This window comes from Melanostigma gelatinosum (genome assembly GCF_949748355.1).
Source record: "Melanostigma gelatinosum genome assembly, chromosome: 7".
NCBI classification, from domain to species: domain Eukaryota; kingdom Metazoa; phylum Chordata; class Actinopteri; order Perciformes; family Zoarcidae; genus Melanostigma; species Melanostigma gelatinosum.
Genome location: NC_136640.1, coordinates 18,058,880 through 18,084,292, shown reverse-complemented (window position 1 = coordinate 18,084,292; position 25,413 = coordinate 18,058,880). Strand labels below are relative to the sequence as shown.

Here is a 25,413-nt window from a genome sequence, read left to right as displayed (position 1 = left end):
TCAAAAAACTTGTCAGGTCATTCGACTTGTTGTGGTGTCATTAACTTGAAAACTGACAGCGTCGCACTTTAGCCGACCACAGCATTTGTTTTAGTTTTCAGTCCGTCTGAAATTCAAGCAGGCACTGGCAGAAGAGCTGACACTGTTTTCCAGAGTGCAAAGTGTGCAGCTTTACATGCACAGAGATGTGTTATTCCCACAGCATCACTTTGCTGAAAATGCCAAGATGTTCCTGTGGTTTTTAAGCTTGACTAAGAAGTACTCAAATGAAACAAAGAGATATTCATAATTGAACAATGCAACATGAGTGATGTTAAATTGAATCAGTTAGAGCAACGTTATTGCGGTAAACAATGTGAACAACAATGTGTACATCATCAGCATTTGGGCTTCAGTGTAAATTGACAGAACTGACTTGAGAGAGTCGAATGTTCTTCTCCTCAAGGTAAACCAACAGAAAAGTTAACTGCATGAACTTATTAAGTGTACAAATGGTAAACTTACTGTTTGTATTTCAAAAATAAGGATTTCAGTATGATGTGGATGAGAACAGCTGAAACTGAACGGTTTCTGTTTGTACTGTGTCTGTCGATGGCGATAACATCCCAACTGCAATCACATTTACAGGTCTATGTACAAATGAGACCTACAACTGAGTGCACATACTATACTTTGTAAAATCGAGTGAGATCTGCAACTTAAATGAAGGGGGGGGGGGATGTTACTCTAATATAGGTCAGCTGTGTGTAAAATATAAACAAACAGTTTTCTCTCTATAACCAGGAAAAAATAATTAAAGACTGTTTAATAAAACTGAGGTTATATACATGAGCTAAAAAAAATCCAAAATCCTGGTTAAAGATACCTTAAGTTGCGTTTCACTGGTGATTATCAGACTGTGACTTTAAGACTACTCGTCCTATGTGATGTCTTTGTCTATATGCTAAACCGACTGTGTTTCTAATACTTACCAATTGTGTGGATATATCTCTCTTACACGACATGAACATTGCAGAATTGGTTTTGTAAATGACAAGGCATGCACACACATTTGTTTCTCTTTGCCATCAGTGTGGCAGTTCACTAAATGATCTACGGTACACAAGCAAATGCTCTTTTAAAGCAAATGTAATATGACTAAACTTACCTGTAGCTCCTAGATAGCACAGACAGAAAAAAACAGAAAAAAGAAACCCCATTACTCAGAGCAGGCAACCTGACCCACAACAGTATACGAGTGCTCTTTGGAGTAAAATACTCTGGCACCCTTGTGCTGATGTCAGTCATGTTGCTTTTTTGTTGCTTTTGCTTCACAAGTCTGACAATGTTTGTTTTCAATCAAATGTGCGAGGGGGTGAGAAGTGGAATGAATTGTTTTCTTGTTTCAAAACTTTTGAGGTCCTGAAACTCACCTCTCCGTCTTCAAGCTCCACGTCGAGGAAGTCAAAGTCTCGAAAGACTCTGAACTGTTGCTCTGAAGTCGTGTCGTCCGTGTTGTCTGGCTCCCGGGTCCCGTCGTCGGAGGACACCAGGCTGGGCTGGTGCTCAATGAGGTCCAGCTCCCCACAACTGGAGAAGATCACCTACAAGAGCAGCAAAGAGTCAAAATTAAGAAGGGCTTACGGCGAGTATTACAATTCAGAGCACTGCCAAAATAAAGTGTATCTCACCGAAGGATTTTTTGTGAGCCCCACTTCCTGTCCACACAGAGACAATACATTCACCAGTTTTTCCCGTGTTCTTTTCTGCAGAGGGCAAGAAAAAAAGGAGATATTTTTCACAAAAGATGCAAATAAAATGAATTAAATAGGCACCAAATAGAGCCATTATCAAATCATCCCCCATCATATTCATGAGCATTATTCTAAGAAGGAAAGGGCAGAAGTGCTCACCTGGGAAGACTGAGGCCTCTTCCAGCTGACTGGCACCAGAACGTTGTTGGAAGTGGACCCGGAGGAGGTGGAGGAGGTGCTGCGGGTCACCGCCGTGGTCCTGCTCTTCACATCTAGGCCTGGAGAACGCTGCAGGTCGTCAAAACGCCGACCAATCACTGGCGTCTAACGGCGAGGACGCAAACAAAGACAGACGTGTGCAGACAGAAACCTCGATGAGTCAGGGAAAGTTAGAAGAGGAGAAAGTCACTCTCTGCTTCGTCAATCAATGACTCAGGCTCCATAGCAGCTCCTGTTTTTATCCGAGATGAGATACTCAACTCGTTATTATGAATGCGTGAAGCATTTGAGGAAAAACAAACCTTTCCTCTGCTTTATCCCACTAGATTCACTCACTGCTGGCGATACTAAAGGTCACAGATTCACATACAAAGGACGGCAGCAAAGAGCTGACATCATTTCCTGCCATTCATGAACTGCCCAAATAGCTCCCTGTTTAGTTCCCACACATACACCACCCTGTCTGTATCTTTGACATCACTTTCCAGCTCTTTCTTGGCTAATTGTGTTTAACTTTGGAGCTTTTAAGTTAATCTCGAGGGGTTTGGTCAAAAAGAAATATCAGCATTACGGAAGGGGAAGAATTGTTTCCTTTCCAAAAAGCTTTACACACAACCTCAACAAGCAGCGCTCCCTGGAAAACACAGGAAGAAATACAGGGGAAATCAGACAAGCGTTAAGCTCTCCCCGAGCTACAGGGACTTTCAAACCAAGAGCACGGTGAAAGAGAAAGCGTCTCTAACCTCAGATATGTCAAAGTGGAAATCCAGCGTTTTCCCAGGCAAAGCTTTGGAGGAGCGGTCCCATACGCGGCTGATGTCCTCATAGGAGAGGACACTTTGTGTGGACGACGGCTGCACCAAACTGGCTGATCGAGAAACCACCAGCTTCAGGATATTCAATGCTTCCCTCCAATGGACAGTCTGTAGTTGACACGGACATACACACATCAATTCACCCGTACACGCAGACAAAAAACCAACACAACCACAAATGTCTTTCTGTGTGTTTCAATGTGCTTCTATTTTTGGAGACATTTTTGTTCTGGCCGATGAAGGAAAGTGGACTCGGTGTGAGAATAAGCAGAGGCCCAGCCTGTGGCAGAAGGGCAGACTGTTTATGGTTTGGGTGTGTCTACAAATTGACTGCACCGACACAAGACAGCTTTTTTTTCCCATGAACACTTACAAAAGGAACGGGGAACACAAGACTCTTACTCAGAGCACGATGCTGAAAGGTTTCCAGTGATCACATCTGACGCAGGCGATCTGAATGTTTTCCCTTTACGAGCACGTATATCTCAAAGAGTAAAAGTGTTACCACAAAACGTATAAAAATATATATATACAGCCATTGACTGAAAATCAATGTGAGGCACACTGTCACCACATATTTAAAGTGATTCTCTGCAGTAGCACACATCGTCAAACTCACCTGGACAAATTTCTCAATTGTCTTGAGCACCTCCATGTTGAACGGTTTGGCTTGAATTACACCCAGGTCCATGTGACTCAGGAGGCTGTAGATGATCTGTAAAAGAGTCTGCTGCATACAGGGGAGACCCTTCTCCAACAGCTGTTGCAACAGAACACAATGCCATGAATTAATGTAGCACCCTTTGAAAAGCTGTAGTGTATAATTCTTTTACAAGCCTGTGCTACTGCCACTTGGCAAATATATGATCAGCTGATGGAGCTGCACAAACCTCTGCCATGTAAGTGACCAGGTTGAGGGTGATATCGGAGAAAGCCTCGTGAAGATACCGACACACCACGTTCACCCAGGAGAAGCAGTCTCGTGTGTAGGAGTGCGTTTTATACAGAGTCATGACGTGAGCGAGGTTGGAGAGCTTCGCGTTCTTCTCCTCGAGGCATACCTGCGCACAAAAAGAGCATTTGCTTGAAACACATTATCTTTAAGGGAAAATGAAGGAAGACATGTTGATGGAGCCAAACCTGGGCTATCTTCTCGGCAACATCTTGACAGAACGGCGTGGGCCCATCAAAGTTCTGCACCAGATGTGGGAGCAGGCAGAGAACATTCAAGGGAAACCCTAGTGGATGAAGCAGACAAATTCATTCAATATTTCAAATAAAAATATACACATGTGGTTTTTTAATGCACGACATTATTACAATACTGACACCTAAAATCGAAGAATATCAACAATCATATACCTATGGCTTGTGACGTGTCCACCACAGGCACTCGTGACACCGGTGTGAGTTGGCAGAATAGCTGGAGCGTGAGGTCAGTGGTGGACGCGGAGGTGAAGCCCTTCAGCAGCAGCTGCTGGAGCCCCGTGAAGCTGCTCCATTGAAGCTGGCTCTGCAGTTTCTCCAGCTTCTCCCTGTTCTCCTGTTTGTCGAGCGACATGTGGCCCAGCAGCTTATTCAGCAGTCTCAAAGACATCTGATACTCAAACTCAAAGTCAGACTCCATCAGTGACACTGCCACCCAGAAGATGGTGGCCAGCAGGTTGCTGGGGTGGTTGACATTGGTCGTGTCGTTGATGTTGTCTTTCGACGAGGAAGAGCTGCGGGTCTGTTCACAGGCTTGGATGCGGTCCAGCGTAGCGCTGCGAGGTGGATCGGACCACCTGTCCGCCTCTCCAAACTTCTTGGGGACAGAGGAGCTCCTCTGATGTCGGCTCCTCTCTTCTCTTCTAAGATTGAGCTGCCCTGTGCTCTTCCTGTTGGACAGCAGCTTGAGACTGGTGAGGAAATCGGGAGACGAGGCTCTGGAATTAAACAAACAACACATTGAAGTTACTGTATGTTTTAACAAAAAGAAGAAAAAAAATACTTTCAACATAAATATATGTACAGGAGACACAAACCTCGTCAAGATGGCCATGAGATCATTGTTCTTGAGACATTCAGCCAAGTTATCCACCACAGACTCCAGTGTAAGTAATACCTCCATCACATAGCCCTGCAAGAGAGAAAAAGACAACTGCAGTTCTGTGGAGGATCTTCTTGAATCATTTCATTATATAATAGATTAAAAAGCAACAGCTAGATTTAAATAATATTTGATGGACAGGTAGTTCAAGGATATGCTGATTCAACTTTAATTAATGATGATCTAGGATTTCTGCCATTAGATGATTACTAGATTTGTTCCTGTGCTCATAAGAGGGTCAAACATCTGGGGCATCAAAGTCATTTGCTAAGCAGCAATGTACACACGCACACACACCGAGCACTAACCTGCACCTCCTCTCCATGCTCTCCCACGACTTCCACCAGCCGTGAGAGCAGGTCGGAGACAGCGTGGGCAGAAATTGGCTGCCGGAGGGCCCGGAACACCTGGAAGGAACGGCCAGCGTAGTGACGCGATGAACTGCACAAGGCCGTCTGCAGCGCCACGTCGCTGAGCTGCTGCTCCAGGTGGAAATCTAACGAGGACACAGATGAGAGTGTGCTCAGGAACAATTGAGTGGTAAAGTGAGGTTCTGTAGTTTACTTCATTAGTAGTTACTGTGAAGGATTTACTGAAGGGTTACCTGACTTGGACTCTTTGAACACAGAAACCACATGTCGCAGAAAGTTTGTCAGCTGCCCAGTGCTTTTAGAAAGGTGGTTCTTTGCCGAAATGTCCTCATGGCACCACAGTGGTCCATATGCTCTATAAAACAACAGTTTCATGGTTACTAACAACACACAGTACATTGTCTATGTGTCTATGTGGAGGTCCACTATTGAAGAAAGTGGGACAATTAGCCGACTGTTCTGAATAAGCTGTACCGAGCCCAAAGTCAGACGTTACCCTGGCGTACTTAAACTGGCAAAAAGCAGTTCTAAACAAATCCAATTCTAAACATTTAAAGAGAGTTTGCAAGATGACAGTCCTAACTGATATTTCCAAAGTGTACAATTAATCATGGTAAATGCCAGCTGCACTCACTAAATTGAAATATGTAATCTAATGTACTTAATAATCTATTGCACTATGCAGGCAGCACCACTAGGTGGTAATCTACATCAAGCAACATGAGAAAGCATATCCGCGCATCAGAAGGTCATCAGAAGGACAGCGTATTAAATCAGCACCTTCTGGTTAAAAACTCAATGAGCTTGTTCGTCTTCTCGTCCATTTTATTGGAAGCCACCAGCTCCTCCACCTCATGTGAGATCTCCGGCAGGTTGTTGCTGCTGCCTCCCAGACTCAAACTGGATGATGTAGAAGAAGAACTCAGACCAGAGTCTGGCACAGGAGACGCTTGACACTCCCGCAGGAAGTCAAAACATCCTCCTGAACACAACAGAGGAACAAGGTTTGTGATCAGAAACGGGTTACAGCGGTTCAGTTATGTTTGATTTTATTTCCCTAACTGCAACTTGGAGGAGAGAACATTTGAGGAGCAGCAAGGCCTGTGTTTTGACATGTCTGGAATTTAAATCCAATTAGCCAATTAGTTTTGATGCTTTTAATGGTTTTATGTGAAGCACTTTGAAGTACCTTGTTGTTGAAATGTACTATGCAAATAAACTTGCCTTGCCTTGCCTTGCCTAGCCTTGTCTGCTGATAAGATGCATTTAATCAGGTTTAACTACTAAATCGCTGCTGTGACGGCCTCTGGCTTTAAGCAGGGCCTGCTGTGGGCGTTCCCTTGTTTTCTTGTCTGTGCTGTCTTGCAGGTCCCTTGTAGGCGGAGCCTCTCTGTATAATTGGGAGCACCTGGCCAGTCTCCCAGGGGTATATAGTACCTGCCTGCCGCAGTCCGGAGCTCTCTCTGTTCCTGCAGCACCATGTCTTTGTTTTGTTAAGATTAAATGCAAACCTTTCTGTCTAACCACCCGTGTGTCTTCTGTTTTGTTGTGGCTCAAGAGCCGGGTCGTGACACTGCACACTTAATCTCCTTGTTGTTAATTTACAAACTGATTAGTTCTGCAAAATATTACACAAATCATACAAATACAATAAGCATGGGAGTGCAGCTGTTACAAAGGCTGAGGGGAAAATGGGATGTTTTCCTTGGATCTCAATGGCTGTGTGAAAGAACACTATATTTTACCATGCAAGTTGTATTCAAACTGTCCAATGGACAAATAATACATTTGCAAAACAAATAATCGACAGGGAGAGATGGGGGGGGGGGGGGGGGGTCAAACTAGCCTATCCAAGCCCGAGCAGATGGCTCCAATTTGGGCAAGAGGACGAAAATAGCAGAATGGAATGCTTTAATCAAGACCTTTGATGTCCTCTGTGCTCAATATTGCTTTTGGCACAGTGTCCAATTATTTTCTCCCCCGATAAGAACCATATCCATCCTCTGAAAGGATAGATGTGTTGGTAGCATTCCCCTCCTGTTGTTGACATTTTTTATTAGCCAGAGAAAGGAGCAATGTGTCAAGCCAAGCAGCTCTGTCAACTGGACCCAGGTCTACTCCAAGCCTTTCAGTATGAATGTGTTTTAGTTGAGAAAACTCTGTTGAGTATTACTAAAAGCTCATATTTTTTTACCTGAAGGTAAATATTCCGGCTGGAGACTTGGTTTGCAGGTGAGGGTCTTAGTGCCGTTGATCTCACGTGTCTGCAGTAAAACTGAGGCGATGGCCTGGAAGTTGTTGTTGCAGGACAACGTGATGAGCAGGTGGAGGAGGAGATGCTTGCTGTGCTCAAAAACTTCTGTACGGTAGTGATCCATACCTGAGGAAAGGAACGGACCAGTCAGTCTGTTTCACTGATCTTTAAGAGAAAGCAGCATTGTGGTCAAGAAGACCACCTAAACCAAGACCAGAGTGGATGGAGACCGAGACAAGACCAAGACTTTGAGGGGTTGACACCTAGTCAAGACCAAGACCAAGGCAGGGCAAAACTGAGCCAAGACCAGAACCAGTGCGAGTCTCCCACTGCATGACAAGCTCATGATAAAATGTGGAACATGCAAACCTTAAGCACTCCTCATGATGATCTGAAATTTCCACATTCCCATAAAAAAACAACCACAGAAAACAAATGAAGACATTTATACACATTTATGTGTGTATGTACTGTATGTACTGAATAAGGTTACCATGAGGAACTTCTTGATAGAGAAGAATGTTCCTTTGTTTTCCATCAGCAAAGAAATCTAATGAGCTGAAATCAACTTAACCATCTTTATTAAACATGTTCTATGTTTTACCATCCACCTAACACATTACACTTGCACAGGCAATTTAGTGATTATTGGTCTTGACTGGTCCTGTAATGAAAGTCCTCTCTGAGACCGAGACAAGGCAGAGGAAGAAATGTACAGACAGGACCTTCAAAAAGTGGTCTTGAGACCAAGATGGATCGATCTTGAGTACGACAACACTGAGACACGGTGTTGGTTGTTATTGAACGACGAGAGTTTCTTTTGACTCGGCTGTGACAAAAGGCCACGGTAAGTAAAATGCTACAGGAGCAAAAATGCTAGCAGTTCAGAGGGTTAAACATTATCTGCCATGAGATTCTTTTTTGTATTACGTCAAATATCATGAAATGACATGGATGGTTTTTATGGGAATGACTGATAATAATGTAAACTCACCCAAAAACAAGGCATGTAGCAACAAAGGCAAGTGCATGGCCCAGTCCTCCCTCACACTGTGGTCCACCACCATCTCTGTCATGAAGATAACCGCTATATTGCACCTAAACCAAACAAAAACATCAACTGCTAAGCCTCTCAATCAAATGAAACACAACCACACACCAAACATATCGAATCCCCAAAAACATGACCGTGAAGTGCACAGCATCAGAGTGAAAAAGCTGAGTGGTGCTGCCTTTATCTGCGGGCATTCAAAGGTAAACTGTGACAGTTTATTTAAGGTCCAAGATCAGTCTGATCTCAAGGTAAACAGCCCTAGTTAGTTATTATTAGAATCACATTTTGCCTTAATGAAAGCAGCAGTCTAACCTGTGCAGTGGTCCTCTGGGAGTGATGGTCTCTGGCAAGAAATCCACCAGTGGAGCCCAACATCCTCCATTCAGAGGCATGGGCAGAGGATGGGGCTGATTGGTCTCAATGACAACCATCAGCCAATCAGCATAGGGGGGCAGAGGTTCACCTAAATTATTACAGAAAATTAAAATGCCGGCATTTATCCAACACACACACACACACATATGACAAATTGCAATCACAGTTTGTGGAACTCCATAGATTGGAGAATAATTCAAATAATGTACAACTATGTAAAATCATGAGAACTTCCATTTTGTCAAAGGGTGCTTTTCATTCTTAGAGAAGCCTTTTAAAGAACTCCAGGACACTCTGCACTGCTCATGCATCGTCAATGACACCATGCCGGCCACCATCTTACCTTCCAAACTAGTCTGTGTATTCCACACTCACTAGATCGTGACAACTACAGTTTTTCAAAGGGTGTCTGGTACAGAAATACACTCACTCTTATCTTCGTCGTAAGATCCTCCTGAGCTGTTGCTGTAGCGTGATTCCAGGCGGTTGTGGGCTCTCATTAAGTGGCTCAGCCTGAGGTCAGAAAAACAATCATCATGATGGGCATTGGTAGGAGTATAATTCAGCTCATGATACGCTTTAATATCTTGCTCCCTACCTCTCCTCATGCTCCTTTACAGTCTTGGTATCATCTGTGTCAGGAAAGCTCTCTTGACCTGCAACAACAGTATTGCTACTTGATGTGGTGCCTAGAAAAAAAGAGAGCAAAATACTTATATTTTACAGTATATTTAAGGAAATTCAACTGAGCATAATCTTTAACACCAACACCGCTTCACATTCCCCACAGAGCAAACACAATTGTCTGTGGTTGGCCACAAAATGGTTCGTTTCGGATTTCCTAGTTGTTTGAACCTTCCTCATTTAAAAAAAAAAAAATACAAATTTCAACTGGTGTTCCCTCTGTTCAGTGTTTGAGATGAAGACGTACCTGAAGCTGCTGCGGAAGCCTTGCTTGTAGCAGTGAAGCGATAGAAAGGAGGGCTATCACAGTGCTGCACCACCGGGTTGACTGGATCGGTTTGTTGTAACTCAAATATCAACTCCTCCATGGTCTGCATGGTGTTGTTCCGGCACAGATAGATCACTACCTTCTTGATCTGAACAAATAAATCGCAGAACATACGTGAGAAACTAAAAAAGAAGTAGCTCCATGATGTTTTCCATAATGATACATATATCTTACATATGGCAGGAGGGTGGTATCACTGCTGACGCCGCATAAGCTGATGAGAAACTGCAGGGCGGTCCTCAGATTGTTGCGCCACTTCTCATTGCAGACTAAAGCATTCCAGGAGTTTTCCATCTCTGGTCCAGGTAGGTCATCTCCATACTGACCACAGGGGTTGAAAAAAGGATGACGTGTTAGCGGCACTGACTGATTACCCGTGTTCCATTTCATCACATTTCCCCAACACGACTTTACCTTGGCGGTCATGAACAGGAGGTTGTTGAGAACCATGGATGTGGCCTGTAAGGAGCCCCAGCCAGTGCCCTGCAGTTGGTGGGATGAACCTGTGCTGGTCGTCTGGATAGAAGCGTTATAATCCGAGGTGCATGGTGTGAAGACCGGCAGCAGCAGGCCGCTGTCCACCAGCTCAATGTTACTGAGCCAGGGCAGGAGGTAGGTCAGCATGATCTGCCTCCCATTAGGATGAGTGGTGGGAAACCTCTGGCTAACCTCTGGAACAAGCAAGGAAAAGGCAACGTTAACATCAGAATAACATCAGCGGGGATACTCAGCTTCACCATAATCGTCAGTTTAATCCTGAACTGCATATGAATTCAACGTAAGCCTGGGATTCCCTTACTCGGTTTAAGCTCTCAGTGTTTCTGTGGTCAGTGGGAGTGTCCCTATATACAGTATTTGTGTGGGTGGTGGGAGAGGAAGACTACTCTGGAAGATGAGCACGCAGCATTTAGTGGGAAACCATAAGGAGATGACAAGCCTGTGAGAGTATTAGAGCAGGAGGAAATACCACGGCTAGCCCTATTGTGGCCACATACGCAGCACAGATATGATAGAAACAGCTACCTGAGAAAAGAGGAAGTGTGAGTTCAGGGTACATGCTGGCCAGCTGGCTGGAGAGCTGAGGCAGGGAGACACTGTACAGAGGTGGCAGTGGACCGTGGGTGCCGTAGAGGATGCCGTTTGGCTTCTGCTCTGTAATCTTCTTACAGTACACAAACAAATTTGCTTCGAGAATCTGTTCAAAGAAAGAGGAGAAGTGTGTCATTTATCCATTAAACCCTACACGGAAGCACAAGAAGCAGCTGTGTTTGTGTATCTCACCTGCATTAGCTGCATTGAAATCTCGTAGATTTCTCTGTTGGTGTCTGATGCCTTGAAGAGGACCAGATTCAGCAGTGTTACTATATCACTTGGATAGTTTCTGCTAGTTAGGGCACAGATAGAAAGAAATAACTTCATGGTTCAGTGTTCATATCTTAAGTGTCCCACATAATGTTCGGGATGATTTTTTTGAGTTAAAGCACAAGAGGAAGTCCAACTTCTGACAAGTAATGAGCCATTTAAGAGGACCAGCTGATGTGATCCTTTAAAGAGCTAGTTTGCTGTCGGTTTCCCCACTTGGACTAGAAAACTGGATGATCATACCTGATGGATCATAACTGTTTCACCCTTGATGAAAACTGTGTTTGTGCACAGGCAGCTGACCTTAACTAGCTGAACAGACAGCAGAGAGATTGTGAGATCTTCTACCTGCTGCCGCAGACCGTAGCGATGGCTTTGAAGCAGCCTGAGGCGAGCTGGTAGGAGCCTGTGTAGCAGCGATCCACTGCCCAGTTGAACAGGTTGACCTGGTCGGCATTGAGCTCCAGGAGCAGGATGACGACTTCACAGCCAAGCTGGTGGACCTGAGCCAGGAGCAGACATCAACACAGACGGTCTTTTCTCATATGTTTTAAGCATCACCTCTATTCCTGATTTTACGTGACACAAATATCTGAGGCTGTGTGCATTTCTCAAAGATCTAGGAGAGTCAAATCATTCCAACAGCTTTACTTCTGTCATACAGCAAATATGATGAATGACATGTTCTTGGCTACCTGCCCAGTGCCTGGTACACATCAAGCCATGTAATGATTGGATTAGGGCTCAAAGTCAACTTTGACAAGGACGAATGTGTTCAATAAACATGCAGGTGATTTATCTCGCATCACAGTAAAACTGGAAAAAAGAGAACATCAGACAAACTTATTTTGATACAAAAACTCTCCTCACTACTTGCCAGTGATCCTGCAAGATAATGGCGAGCACTTGGCAATGTCTGTTGTTGGGCTTTTAGACAAAGTAAGCGATCAGAAGGGGGGCTTTCTGGGTCAGCTCTTTGTTGAAATGCACGGCGGTGGTAAAGCATTGGCCACGTACCCGCTGATCCTGACAGGCGAGTATATTATCCAGCCACTTGTAGAGGTATCCGTCTGGAGAGAGGCCAACGTTATCAAACACGGGCCCGCAGCACAGCACAGCAAACATGGCCTGGAAGAACAAACAGTCAACAGTTGCAACACTGCACACGGCTCAGAATGCCCGCAGGAGGTACGTGTTGAGCTCCCAGAAGCCTTTTTGTGTGACTGCACTGCAGCGCTCATGTTTACCAATCAACACAGTCTGTTGTTGCTTTAGAACCTAAAGATAGAAGTGGGCTGAGAAAATCTAGGCGGATTTACGCTCACGGTCACACTTCAGTTCAGGAGAGAGTGTTCTGTACTCAGGGTAGGAAATTTACATCTTTTTTGAAATACGTATTTATATTATTTAGGCTTACAGTATATGAGCATAAGACTATTAGGCAGTAGTCTACAGATTCAAAGTGTTTTCTGAGATTAAAAAACCAATCAGACAATCATATTCAATTGTATTCTTATTTCTTTGTGGTTATTTATTGTTATTACATTTTTTAAACGACTATTAACAATTATTAAGTCAACGATGCCTTGATTACATATACATCAGTCATTGTATGGAATTATTGAGAAAGATAGAGTTTCTACTTCGTAAAATATCTTAATTGACTGTCAGTCAGGTATTATTCATTAGCAACCCTCAAATCAAAGAATAAAGACACTTTGCGCACAATTTAGGTGTATTTTCCCTTTAACTCACGAGATGCAGGTAGCATGTTTTATACTTAATGTGAATATAATTAATTTAATCTAACATCTACGATGTTTTTGACAAGTTCATTCAATTATAATTATTATTAGAGGAAATTATGGGGGCATTTTTTGCCCCCCTCCTAGTGATATCAGGGGCAAAATTATATTTCTTAGGGGCATTTTTGCCCTCGTGTATTTCCGACGCTGTCCATACCAAACAACATCATTACATTTAAAGCAGAGACAGAATGGGAGGATTTTCCTCGGAGGCAGCACCACCTAGTGATGCAGCGGCCATTTCACAAAAGTGATTTGCTAGCACACAGATTGCAAAAGGTGGCAGCGTCTCGTTTCAAAGATTGTCGGTCAGCAAAATAGGTTAGATCGTTATATACACAAAACATATTTCAATGTATCATTCTACAACAGACAAGAGGACATTTGTGGACTTATTCTGCGCTTTGTAATTGAATAAAAACAGACAAATGTTTCTATTTCTTCTGTGCATTAGGGGGTAATATTCAAATATATAATAGTTTGTGGAAGGCATTGGATTGTATGATGTATGTTTACCTTTAGGGCACAATATTGATATCTTGTGATCTGGTGATTCCTATCACTGTAGCGGTCCAGAGGGGTGAACATGATGCTGAAAGGACCGGCCCACTGACTGAAGAGGATGAAGAGGTGATGCCGCAGGCTCTGCTGTGGAAACAGGAAGCGCCTGTGGTGCACTGGGGAGAGAGACAAGAAAGTCTGTTATAGGTCTGCTCATTGAGAGAGAGTAAGGAGTCAGCAATAAAGAAAAAAATGCAAGCATCTTATTAAACCCTTAACTAACTCCTAAAAGTGCATTTCGCGATATGATAACAAGGTGCTGATGTCCCTTGACAGATCATTAGCCATTCAGTGAAGGCTCGGCAACCCATGAGTCATCATCTATCCTTGGCTGCTCTGTCCTTAAGCTGCACTATTTTTGGATCTACTCCCCTTGGGCTACGTCCACATCAAGATCAATATCAGGAGTCTTGTGCTCCATGTGACGTGCCGAACGGGAGCCTATTATAGAATTCACAATCCACAAATTGATAAAAAAGGACAGATGGATTGTGTCAGGCATCTAAATAAAAACAACATATTCAGCAATTTATCAATGCGACCCGCAGAGCATTGACAAGAAAGGCCGTTCAGGCTGAATCTTTCAGTACCGGGTACGCATTGGATGAGGTTGGCCACCATTGCGCTGAAGTGAGCTCGGATGTCCTTGAGGATCTCTGCGTCTTTGTCATTCTCAGCTTCCAGGAGCATACGGGTTAGATCCACATACTCCAGGAAGAGAGCGCCCAGGGCGAGGGTGTCACGTTCCAGAGCTCCGTTTGTACTGTAGGAAAAACAGGGAGACACCCAGTGGAAATAAATTACACACCAAAAATATTTCAACTTCTTTTTCAACCTGTATTAATGCTCAGGAGTCACGTAACACAAAGGTTATACCTTGATGATCTTGTTTTGGTGTCTTACTTATGCTCCCCCTTTGTGGACAGTGAGTATGACACTGTGCAGCGGGGCTGTAATGTGTCAACAAACACCACACTAACCTGTCACTGGTGACACCTGCATCAGCCAGCAGCTCAAAGATCCGCAGCAGCTGCAGTCTCAGCAGGTCTCGTCGTTCACGCCGCTTCTTGTTCTGCAAACAATTATTAAGAAGTGTCCTTCATGACTTAAGTCCTGCTGGTGATATCATTATTAATCTTTATTTAGTGACTGAGATGTTCTGAGACACGTCAGCTCTCTGACAGCTTTACACAGCACTATCCAGTTCATTCACTGATGACATCCAGCAAGTATGTGTTTTGGTTTTGTTGTGTGCTGTGGTGTAAATATAAAATCAACCAACCTCCGGTCTTCTTTCTAACGCTTCTTTCATTAGGGGATGGAGCTCTTCCACAAGTTCCCTGTGTGCAGGCAGTCAAAACATACACAAGTCATCTTCAGGTAAAATGCATTGTCAAACAACCGTCGTAAATACATTTCGTTAAATGGACAAATTACACTTCAGTAAGACTGTTGTTATTTTCTAAGGAAAAGTGACAACAACAATACTTCAATAAGCCGCTATAATATTTATCCATCTTTAAAACCAATGTGTCAATCAATTATAGCAAAAATGATGCCTTCTGATATACCTGAATACAAGGGAATTGGTGCGACCAAAGCCCAGAACCAGTGACTCTGTCAACTCGATGCTCTCTGCTCTCATCAGTGGAACCAACTGCTTCAGAAGCCAAGCCACAGATGGGCTCCCGATAACCTGAAACATCAAACATCGACGGTTCAGTCACACGCATAAATGACTCACGCTGCTTGAACACCACTAATTACACAGGGCTGCAATAAGATGTTTCTGTGAAGTGAAGAATATACCGGCGTCCTGGTCCATTCATGTGAGATAGCTGCTGTGTAACTCGATGCTTAGAGTTTGAATATCAACAAGCTCCGTATGAACACCTGATCCTGGAGAGACAAAGCACTCGGGGACTTGGCTAATAGTTAATAAGGTCAGAGGACCGCTAGGCAGCTACCTTGTTATCGTAGCTGACACCGCTGTCGGGCGTGGCGGCCACGATCTCAGGTGTCGATGCTCTCAGATGGCCGGGGCTCATGATACTGGGCTTAGCTACCCCGAAGCAAAGGATCAGGTAGTTTCTCCATAGCGTGATGTAATTGTCCCCGCTGCCAGACGCGCTGGTCTTCTTCGCATACACGGGGTTACTGGTGAATCATACAAAAAGAAAAATCATTGTTTTTATCTGAGCTGTGTAGAACGGGGGATCTTGAGGAGGAGTTTATCGTATGCAACGGGTAAGTGGTATCAAGTGGCTATTCTTAAAACAAGGACACTTACTTTGGGTCTACCAGGGGCATGAGCATCTGCATTCGAGTGAAGGCGTAGGGCCAGGCGTAGCTGAGCGCCGTGGAGCAGTGCTTGGGTAGGTTGTCCTGCCGGAGGAGGCTGTATACGCACAGCACCCAGGGGTCCTTCACGGACTGGGCAAAGATCCACACGTGTGAGGGGCTCTGAATGTCATAATGGCTGTTTACGAGCAGTGCGTTCCACTCCACGAGCCACTGCAGGTCCATGTGGTGGCCAGCTGGCAGCGGGACCTGCAAACGAGCAAGTGGCACAGAAGGGTCAAAGGTGATGACTGGACAACTCGTCCAAATAGCAACATGTCTTTTCCCACTCTGTCTTCATCCTGATGCTTAAGAATAATGAAATAAATAATAATAAAGAATAATTTAAATGTAATTAATGCAGTTAAATAATCAAATGGAATATTTTGAAAAACAATTAGAGAATGCATACACGGACATTTACTGTATTATCCCTTTCTCAATAAATCTTAGCGTCATGTTGAGAGCGTGACGATTACACAAGACAGAGTCAAACGGTCAACAGCTGCTCAGTTCCAGCTGTTTCTCTTTTACACGCCAGATTACAAAACCAAGCTTCTGTCTTACAGTCGACGTAACAAGCATTTGCTGTTTTGTGAACCAGATTCCACGTGGCTAGATATTTAAATGACACCGGATCTTTCCATGAAAGTAGCCTGAGTAGACGCAACGAATGAGCGTCTCACCGCGGTGTGAATGAATCGCTATTGAGACTCCAGGTTTAGTTTGGAGCGACAAACAACTTACTGTGTCGGAGACTGTAACATTGACAAAACTCTCCAGGATTACAGGGCTGAGCTGGTCCATGATCTCTATCATTGGTTTATCGTCATCCTGCGGTTGACAAAATAAGCATAAAATCACAGTCTGTAAACTCAGTCATCAAACTTTAAGGTATTCTGTCAGTTTAACTTTGTCCCATTTACCTCAGACTGCCCAATGGTCATAAATAGACTTCGTATCTCTTTCAGTACGGCGATGGCAAGTCTGCGGGTGCTCAGCTGACAGGAGCAGAGCAGCACGAGCGCCAGTCCCTCCACTGCATGCAGCACAGTGGAGTGAGGACCTCGCTCTGCAGGCGTCTTAACACTTGAGCTGGACTGCAGCAGCTGTGACATAAACATGGAAATAAAACAAAAGCGGATTTTTAAAAAAGCATGATTAAAATGAGACTTTAGCACATAACATTTTGTATTCCTACAACAGGTATTTTTCAAGTGTTGGAGCAGAATAAACCTGAATGAGTCGAATTGTGATTTACCGCTTGTGAAAGGCACAAAAATATGCCATGTCTGACACAAAGGTGCGTACTGTATACCTCTGCTGTGTGTACTTTAACGGTGTCATAGCTCTTCCCTGGGGCGGCCAGGGTTAGTTTCCACTGTGTGAGCAGCTGCAGCAGTAATTTGAGGGATGTGTCTAACAGTCCCTGGTGAGTGTCTTGGACCTCACGCAGCAGGAAGTTAGTGAATCCAAACAGAACGTCGTCGCGCCAGTCGGAGAAATCAACCAGCAGACTTTGCAAAGAATTCTGGGCAATGAGACGCAGCTCGTCATCCATGTGGATTGTCAATCTGAAAAGGGGACAAAGACAAACTACAATCAAACAGGTTTCTTTAGAGGCATTCAATTAAGTCCCTTATCTTCTACCAATGAGAAGGTTTCATTTCAGATACATTTAACCTGAAGATTACCTGGCGGGCAGGATGTTAACAGTGCAAAAATCCATCTCATCTGAGGTACTTCTTTGATTTAGCTAGTTTAAATGTGCCTGCTGTGTACAATAAGATAAATTGTCAAGCTTCCAGTGCCTCACATCTGAAATAAGAATTAAGTGTAAGAAAGCAAACTGATTGTTGAAGTGCTGATCAGAATTTAAACTATTTTGTCATCTGTGGATGGTAAGTGCATTTTCATCAGACGAGGGTTTGTCAAACGCTATTTCGACAGCAATTTCAATAAAACCCCAGATTCTGAGTCTTCAAACAGTAATGAAAATGAAAGCTGCATATATGACATTGTTTTAAACACAGTAAAGTAAATAGCCATTATGTGTGGATACTGTATAAATACACGCACATATATATATATATATATATATATATATATATATATATATATATATATATATATATATATATATATATATATACACACACACACACACACGTATATACAGTATATATCATTCCTAGCTCTAAATAGCATTTACGGCTAACTGCAGACTGCTACGAGCAACAAGTTATTGCCTCGTTGCTTTTAGATTCTAATGAGAAGACACGCTGCTTCGTTTCACTTCTTCTGTTTGGTAGCCTTGAGAGACCTTAGTCTGTAAGTATGTCTGCATGAAAAGATGTACGAAGATATATTATATTCGCTAATGATAATCGCGGTTAGCATTTCCCCATTGGCCGTAATGTTAAAATTAGCTTAGAAGCTAGCAAGTCGGACATGTATGGTACCTACAGTTTCATGATGTGGTGTGTTGAAGGACCCAAATGCAGACGCAGGACAGCAGAGTTCTATTGCAAACCAAGATGATTTATTTCTCACTCAAAAACACGCACACAAAAAAACTCTTGGAACAAGTTTTGTAGAACTGTATAAACAATAAAAAAAAAAAATTAAAAAAAAATAATAAAAAAAATAAAAAAATAAAAAATAAAAAAATAAAATAAACACAGGAAAAAACGGTAATACCGTAAGTCAACTAGGAGGCGTCTCCACGTGCTCCGCACAGGTCCAAGCCGGGAAGTGGCTTACGGTAATCCCTCTGATCCGAGCAGGAAAGTGGCTGGATAGACACAGGATCGCTATTGATCGCTGTCGCTGTCGCCTTCGTCCTCCTGTGCACTAAAACCATCAAAGTCATCTTCTTCAGTGTCGGAATTGAACAGCCTCAGAATTGCTTCGTTCGTGCTTTCAGTCAATCTTTCGTCAGTGTCACTTTGCTCCCGAGGCAAATCCGCCCTTGCGCTGTCATCATCTCGCAGTAGTCCAGCCTTTCGGAAGCCGTTGGTGATAGTGGATTCTTTCACACTGCTCCACGCTGTTAGGATCCACTGGCAGACTTGAGAGAAAGTTGCTCTTCGCATGCGGCCAGTTTTTGTGAAGGATTTCGCTCCGTCAGTCATCCAAGCCTCCCACTGAACTCGGAGTGCCACCTTAAATGAACGGTTCACACTAATGTCAAGGGGCTGCAAATACTTTGTTGTGCCCCCAGGAATCACAGCTAGAATAGAGTTTGTCGTCTTGATGGCTACTTTAACAGAATCCGTTATGTGGGCTCTCATGCTGTCCAAAACTAACAATGCCGTTTTTCTGTGAAAAAATCCCCCTGTTCGCTTCGCGTAGCATTCCGTCAGCCATTCCTTCATTACGCTTTCTATCATCCACCCTTTCTTGCAGGCCCGGCTCCAGGCACTGATTTGCGGGGGGGCCTTACGTTGCTTTGGGGGGGGCACGTTTTCTTTGTTTGTTTTTTTACAGCCGATGGTAGCATAGTAGGTCAACTTGTGTGTTGAAAGATCAGCAGGTAGCAGATTCAGCCACAACAAGACATTTAAAAAATAGGCACATCCAGCAACAACATTAACAACAACAATAACACACTCTACAACAACACACTGTGCGGAGTTTGTCCGAAACACAGCAGTGCAGCATGCAGCAACAACGAAAAGGGCCTACCAACAGCTAGCCTACAACAGAAATTAAGAAAACATTGCTTTGCATTACATATTTGTTTGTTTTTCCAAGAAAGAACAAACACATAGGCCTACAACCAATCATTTAGCCTAGTCCATAGGGCCAGGAGGCTGGATAAAACCTGATAACTCACCATTAGTAGAGCGGGAGACGACGATTGGCCACCGAGTGAAATCTGCGTAGGACAGTGTCCCTCCATTCACTCCTGAACTTCTTTGTTAAGTCCTTCTCGAAAGCTAGCATAATCAGGTTGGCCTTTCGTTTGTGGAGCATCGACTGTCTGTGATCTGAGAAAACATTCTTTAAAGTGGAGAAGGAATTCTCACAGAGGGCCGTGCTTGCACCAAAAGTCAGTGCATGTTTCAGAGCAGTTATGACGCTTGGCATTGCCTCAAGAGGCTGGTGAAGGTATTTAAGAACTTTTGCCATAGTCCATCTTCCCCCGTCAGGTGGGGATGTGTCATCCATTCGCGCACGTAGGAACTGGTTAGCAACCGTGTACTCCGTATCCACCACGGACGTGTTGGTGAGCTTCAATAGTGGGGTGATCTTAGATGCGTCGAGAAAATCTGCGTCCTCTGGGTCCAGCGCCTTTAATGCACCCATAACCGCGCAGTTGCGCTCTCCGAAGCGCTCCTTGATTTCCCCACACACTGAATCAATGCAGCTGAAATATAGCCTCCGCAGTTCCATCTCGTCGTTGGGGTCCTCCTGTGCGATTCTCTCCTCAACAATGTAGATGTCAAAGGCTGGGTTGATGGTGCGCCTTCTCTTTTCCATGGGAGGCTCTGCACTCCGGCAGCGCTCCAAGAGAGCCACAAATTTAATTTCAGAGCGCAGGTTCTCAATACACACACACGCAGAATTGACAAGTTGCATACCTGTCAAAAGATCCATGTTCTCTGACTGTAGCATGGTATTAGGGGGGTCGAGGTATGACAGGATAGAGTGTACCATCTCGGCGATGAACCTGAAGCTGGGCTCAGACATGGTCCGAAGCAGACCTGCCGCTTCAACGCGCACGTCTGCGCCATAGGTCCTCTGGCTGTCAATCTCTTTGAGGAGGGTGACCAGGTCATCAAATGATCTTAAAACAACAGAGACAGTGCCAAAGTGACCAGTCCAGCGTTGCTCCAAGAGGCGTTTCAACCTCTCTCCCTTGTACAGGATGGCTACTGTTGGTCTCCTGCAGAATTTGTAGAGGATATTGCAGGTGCTGAAAAAATCCAACACGGCCTGTTCTGCTGCCAGGGCATGCGAGACCACGAGATGTAATTGGTGGTTGAAACAATGGACATAAGGAATGTCTCGCTGCAGTTTCTCTTGCAACCGTTTCTGCACTCCCCCGTGCTTACCGGACATCAGAGAAGCACCGTCATACACTTGGCTAATTATTCGCCTCGGACTCAGTCCAGCTTTAGACAATTCCTCCACGATCGTGTCAGTCAGTGTAGCCGCATCCCCTTGGTCAGCTGTGGCAATTGTCAGAAGACGTTCGGTTGGCTCATATAACTCATTAATAAAGCGCACAACTATTGAGATGTTTTCTCTTCCTGTTGGGTCTCGAGTACCATCCACTTTTATCGTGTAAAATGACTCCCCAACCTCTGTCACGATGTGCTCAGTGACCATGGTGGACATGATGTCCAACAATTCATTCTGGATCTCATGGCTGGTGTATCTGGCATTGTGTGGAATGGACTGGGCAATCGTGGCCAAAACAGGATCTTTCCGTAGAGTATACTCAAACATAGACAAGAACAAACCACAGCCATCATCAGACATACTCGCATACGAGTCATTATCGCCTCTGAAAGGCAAGTGGCTGACGGCGAGAAACTCAATTACATCTACTATTGATGACAGGTAGTATCTATTGCGCTGCAACTGTTCAGCGTTAACCAACGTCGATACCTCTCTTCCTGTAGCAATCCTCATTGCCTTGTCTTTCCACATAACTGCACAAAGCATGTGTTCTTTGGATGCTGCATGTTTGTTCAGCCCTTTCCCCATCTCCACTGCATGCTTCCAATCGGAAAATCCATTCAGAGTAAAGGCAGAGTCCATGGAAGACCCAGGCACCCGGAACTTTCGGCAGGGGTAACAATATGCAGCATCTGCATTAACTGAATACTCCAGCCAGTCTCTATTAGTGTACCAGGCGCTGTGGAATGATCTCTTTTTACCTGAAAATAGGCTTGATGGGTAATTCTTTATCACCACTTGATTGGGTTGATCAATGCCCAGATCTCCTGCTGGTTCAGATGCCTGCTGTGAGGACCTCTGCTGCCTGCTAGCTTCGACAGGGTGGCTAACGTTAGCTTCTCTGGAGCTGTCAATCTCCTCAGACGTCTGTGCGTGTGAGCACCCGGCTTCGCTTACACGCGCTCTGTCCCCGTCCTCTGAGACACTCCGCGGTTTATGAAAGAAACGTCGTATATCCATCTTTTATTTCTTTATCTCTCTATCTCGGACTCGGATCACAACTACTGTTGAGCAGCCTATTCTGTTCGCACGGCACTTCGCAGCCGCGGCCCGCTCTGCACTTGTCATTTCCGTTTTTACGTCAAACCAAAAGTGGTTAAAATTATTTTTTAGCAAACTTCATATTAAGTGTAGTATAATAATAATAATAATTATAGTATGCATTTATTCGGGAAAAGATAGTTATTTTTGTAATTGTGATTTTTTACGTGTGATAAGTGACTGACAGGCTCGTCCGTCCAGGGCGGGCCCAACCGAGTCCCAGGGCGGGCCTTGCACCCCAAGGCCCGCCCCTAGCGCCGGGCCTGCTTTCTTGTTCACTTTCACGGGAATTTTTCTTTCGGCATTGTCATCCCGCTTAAAAATCACCATGGGTGGAAGCTTTTGTCCGGATGCCGTGCAGCCCAGAACACACGTGAAATGCGTTCTCTCACGGCCAGTTGTTTTGAGCGTGATGGAAGACTCACCCTTTCTGTTAACAGTCCTAGTGAGAGGGAGGTCAAACGTCAAAGGTACTTCGTCCATATTTATGATGTCGTCTGGTCCAATGGAATTTTCGGTTATATGTCTTTGCGTGTATTCGCTGAAGTTTGTCATTTTTTCCTTGAAGTCGGGAGGGAGTTGCTGACCAGCGGTCGTCCGTGTTCTAATCGACAGGCCCTTTCGTTGCATCAATCTGAAACACCAAGACGGTCCACCTCTGAAATCTCCAATGTTCTTTTCGGTGGCGAGGGCTTTAGCCTTCAGTCGGATTTGCATGGTGGAAACACCTCGAGCATCTGCTCTCTGTGTGTTCACCCAATCCTCAAGAGTGTTTTCAAGATCAGGCCACCTGCTTTTCCTGCCTCTGAAGGCTTTTGTCGTCTTTTTGCAGCAGCTCAGTTCTTCGGCCTGGCGTCTCCAGCGTCTCACCATCGATTCATTGACGCCGAGCGAATGTGCAGAAGCTCTATTTCCTTCTTCGACAGCCAGGCGGATCGCTTTTAACTTAAAGGCAGCATCATACGCATTTCTTCGTGTACCGGTTTTCTCCATGGCGAGCGAGGCGAGATGCGTGGAATGAATGAAACTCACAGTGGCTGGACACGCTTTTATCCGTCCGGGGTCAAATCACGAGCATGCATTCATCCGCCGTGTGCGATCGGCTCCGCCCAGTGCGAATACAGGTGTGTTATGTATTCATCCCCCATATGCTCCGTGGTGAGACGGCGCCATACAGCGATCATAGTTCGTCGATTGTTGGCCGATCTTATGATATGATCACCGGAAATAGTCCAGACATATTAAAATAAAAGTCAGAAAAAAAAGTCCGCGCAACATCATCATACCAGCCGTTGTAAACACAATTATACATGAACTAAGATCATACAAAACATTTATTTCTCTCACTCAAAAACACGCACACAAAAAAACTCTTGAACAAGTTTTGTAGAACAAGTTTTGTAGAACTGGAAAAAAAACCCTGGAAAAAACGAGTCTGCATTTGGGTCATTGAACACACCACATCATGAACCAGGGCAAATCCGCCCCTGAGCTTGCGTTGTCGTCCTCATTACGCTGTCCCCTTAATCTCGTACTATCCCAGCCTTTCAGAACCCGTTGGTGAAGGTGGATTCTGTCACACTGTTCCGAGCTGTTAGGATCCACTGGCAGACTTGAGAAAAAACTGATCGTCTCTGCTCATAGCTCTGAATAGCATTTACGGCTAACTGGCTTGCTGCTGTTAGACCGGAACCGGAAGTTGCGGTTGTTGTTGTGGCGGAGAAAAGCTAAGGAAAAATCCGTATATAAAGCGCACCGGACTATAAGCAGACGCCTCAAAGCGTGGGGTAAAACTTAGCGGCTTATAGTCCGAAAACTACGGTATATATTATAATTATCATCTTCGGTAAAACTGGGATAGCAGGAAATGCAGGTTCTTACTGTGGCAGTTTTTTTTCTCCTGAACACAAACATTAATAGCACTTGATTCCATCTCTTCAGGTTAATTATCTTGTCAGGCAGTGGGAGTGTGCCGCCAGTGCTTTGTCTTCCTCATAAAGGTGCTTTCCTCAAGAGACGGTGACTCACCGTGAGAGCAGGTCTATGAGCTCTGGCTTGGACATCCCGTCAGGCAGGATGCGAGGAATGGCAGCGACACACGTCCTGAACAAGTCAATCTTGGGCTTTCTTTCACCTCTGTTAAGGTCACATTTTACAGCAGGTTTAACAGCAAAAGCTTGCTTTCAACGTGTTCAACTGTCAAGTGTAAACTGAACTAGCATTGGGAAAATAACCGGATTGTCATCCAGGGTTAATTAAGGTAAGGTAGAGTTTATGATGGGGCTGAAACCAATTTTAACACTCGTGAGTTCTACTAACTTGAAATGTTTTGGCTTCTAGGCTGACAGAGAGGCGTGTGCACTTACGTGATCATGTCCTCAGGCTCCTTGTTCAACATCTGAGCATTAGTCATCATCATGCAGCGTCCCACCTCTTTGTCCAGGTGTCTGAGGATATGGTCAACAGCCTTCCGCACGTGAAAATAATACTGGGACATCCCTGGAGAAGAAAGAAAAACGGTTGATACCGCTGTCACTCATCTGCAAACGGCCATTTAAACTCCACATCTGATGCTGAAGCTGCTATTTGAGTCTGCAACAGCATGGCACTTTCAGCATTTCTGACCACGGTCTGTCTCACTCACCAATGACTTTGGCCTCCTCATCTGTCAGCGTTTTGCTCAGGTATGTCTTCTTGACTCGGAGTGTATTCCCAGAGGGTAAAGTGCAACCAGTGTTAGGCATGGGAGGCTCGCCGTCCTTCTGCTGCAGTTTATCGGCGATGACCAGGAATGCTCTCAGACCAATATTCATTCTCTGCACAAAAAAAGTTCACCTGTTTTTTTTTCATCCATTTTCAATGTTGCATTATTTGTCCTTCGAGAAATTTCGAGTAAACACAACAGACAATGAAACACCACTTTAGCTGGAAAAAAAAAATCAATTGTATCAGCAGTTACTGCAGTTTCAGGAAGTAAACAATAGATTTGTTATAGATTGTTTTGTTGCCTTACAATTGAGGGAAATGCTGTGACACAAAGTTGTAAGTCCCGCAGACATACAGTAGTCTAGGAGCAGTTAGGACGTATTATTACTTTCAGACACCGGTAATTAGATTTCGATAAAGGGCTAAATGGGGCATTTTCTTCTTCTTTACATGTTTCTATGAACACATTAAACTGTATGAGTGAAT

The 25,413-nt window shown here is 44.4% G+C and overlaps 1 protein-coding gene across 4 annotated transcripts in view; it reads right to left on the bottom strand.

Moving 5' to 3' along the window:
* The window catches only part of frya (furry homolog a), a gene marked incomplete at its 5' end in the record, with an annotated part of 47,746 nt that overhangs the window by 6,969 nt on the left and 15,364 nt on the right, over positions 1-25,413 (bottom strand). For 3 of the 4 annotated variants that reach the window (XR_013772129.1, XM_079272033.1, XM_079272035.1), the window contains 37 exons: positions 1,413-1,583; positions 1,671-1,745; positions 1,893-2,057; positions 2,696-2,875; positions 3,387-3,527; positions 3,658-3,828; positions 3,908-4,005; positions 4,130-4,692; positions 4,792-4,886; positions 5,165-5,352; positions 5,461-5,582; positions 6,008-6,209; positions 7,422-7,607; positions 8,476-8,579; positions 8,848-8,998; positions 9,341-9,423; positions 9,509-9,599; positions 9,842-10,010; positions 10,097-10,243; positions 10,337-10,593; positions 10,946-11,117; positions 11,204-11,306; positions 11,633-11,787; positions 12,302-12,412; positions 13,606-13,766; positions 14,241-14,413; positions 14,631-14,722; positions 14,933-14,990; positions 15,222-15,346; positions 15,618-15,807; positions 15,941-16,200; positions 16,738-16,824; positions 16,917-17,099; positions 17,309-17,564; positions 24,250-24,357; positions 24,588-24,720; positions 24,866-25,037. Coding sequence is in view for 3 of the 4 variants with exons in the window: in XM_079272033.1 (XP_079128159.1) it covers positions 1,413-1,583; positions 1,671-1,745; positions 1,893-2,057; positions 2,696-2,875; positions 3,387-3,527; positions 3,658-3,828; positions 3,908-4,005; positions 4,130-4,692; positions 4,792-4,886; positions 5,165-5,352; positions 5,461-5,582; positions 6,008-6,209; positions 7,422-7,607; positions 8,476-8,579; positions 8,848-8,998; positions 9,341-9,423; positions 9,509-9,599; positions 9,842-10,010; positions 10,097-10,243; positions 10,337-10,593; positions 10,946-11,117; positions 11,204-11,306; positions 11,633-11,787; positions 12,302-12,412; positions 13,606-13,766; positions 14,241-14,413; positions 14,631-14,722; positions 14,933-14,990; positions 15,222-15,346; positions 15,618-15,807; positions 15,941-16,200; positions 16,738-16,824; positions 16,917-17,099; positions 17,309-17,564; positions 24,250-24,357; positions 24,588-24,720; positions 24,866-25,037 (5,898 nt within the window). The remainder of the gene's footprint in view (positions 1-1,412; positions 1,584-1,670; positions 1,746-1,892; positions 2,058-2,695; positions 2,876-3,386; positions 3,528-3,657; positions 3,829-3,907; positions 4,006-4,129; positions 4,693-4,791; positions 4,887-5,164; positions 5,353-5,460; positions 5,583-6,007; positions 6,210-7,421; positions 7,608-8,475; positions 8,580-8,847; positions 8,999-9,340; positions 9,424-9,508; positions 9,600-9,841; positions 10,011-10,096; positions 10,244-10,336; positions 10,594-10,945; positions 11,118-11,203; positions 11,307-11,632; positions 11,788-12,301; positions 12,413-13,605; positions 13,767-14,240; positions 14,414-14,630; positions 14,723-14,932; positions 14,991-15,221; positions 15,347-15,617; positions 15,808-15,940; positions 16,201-16,737; positions 16,825-16,916; positions 17,100-17,308; positions 17,565-24,249; positions 24,358-24,587; positions 24,721-24,865; positions 25,038-25,413) is intronic. The other variant, XM_079272034.1, reaches the window with a different exon arrangement.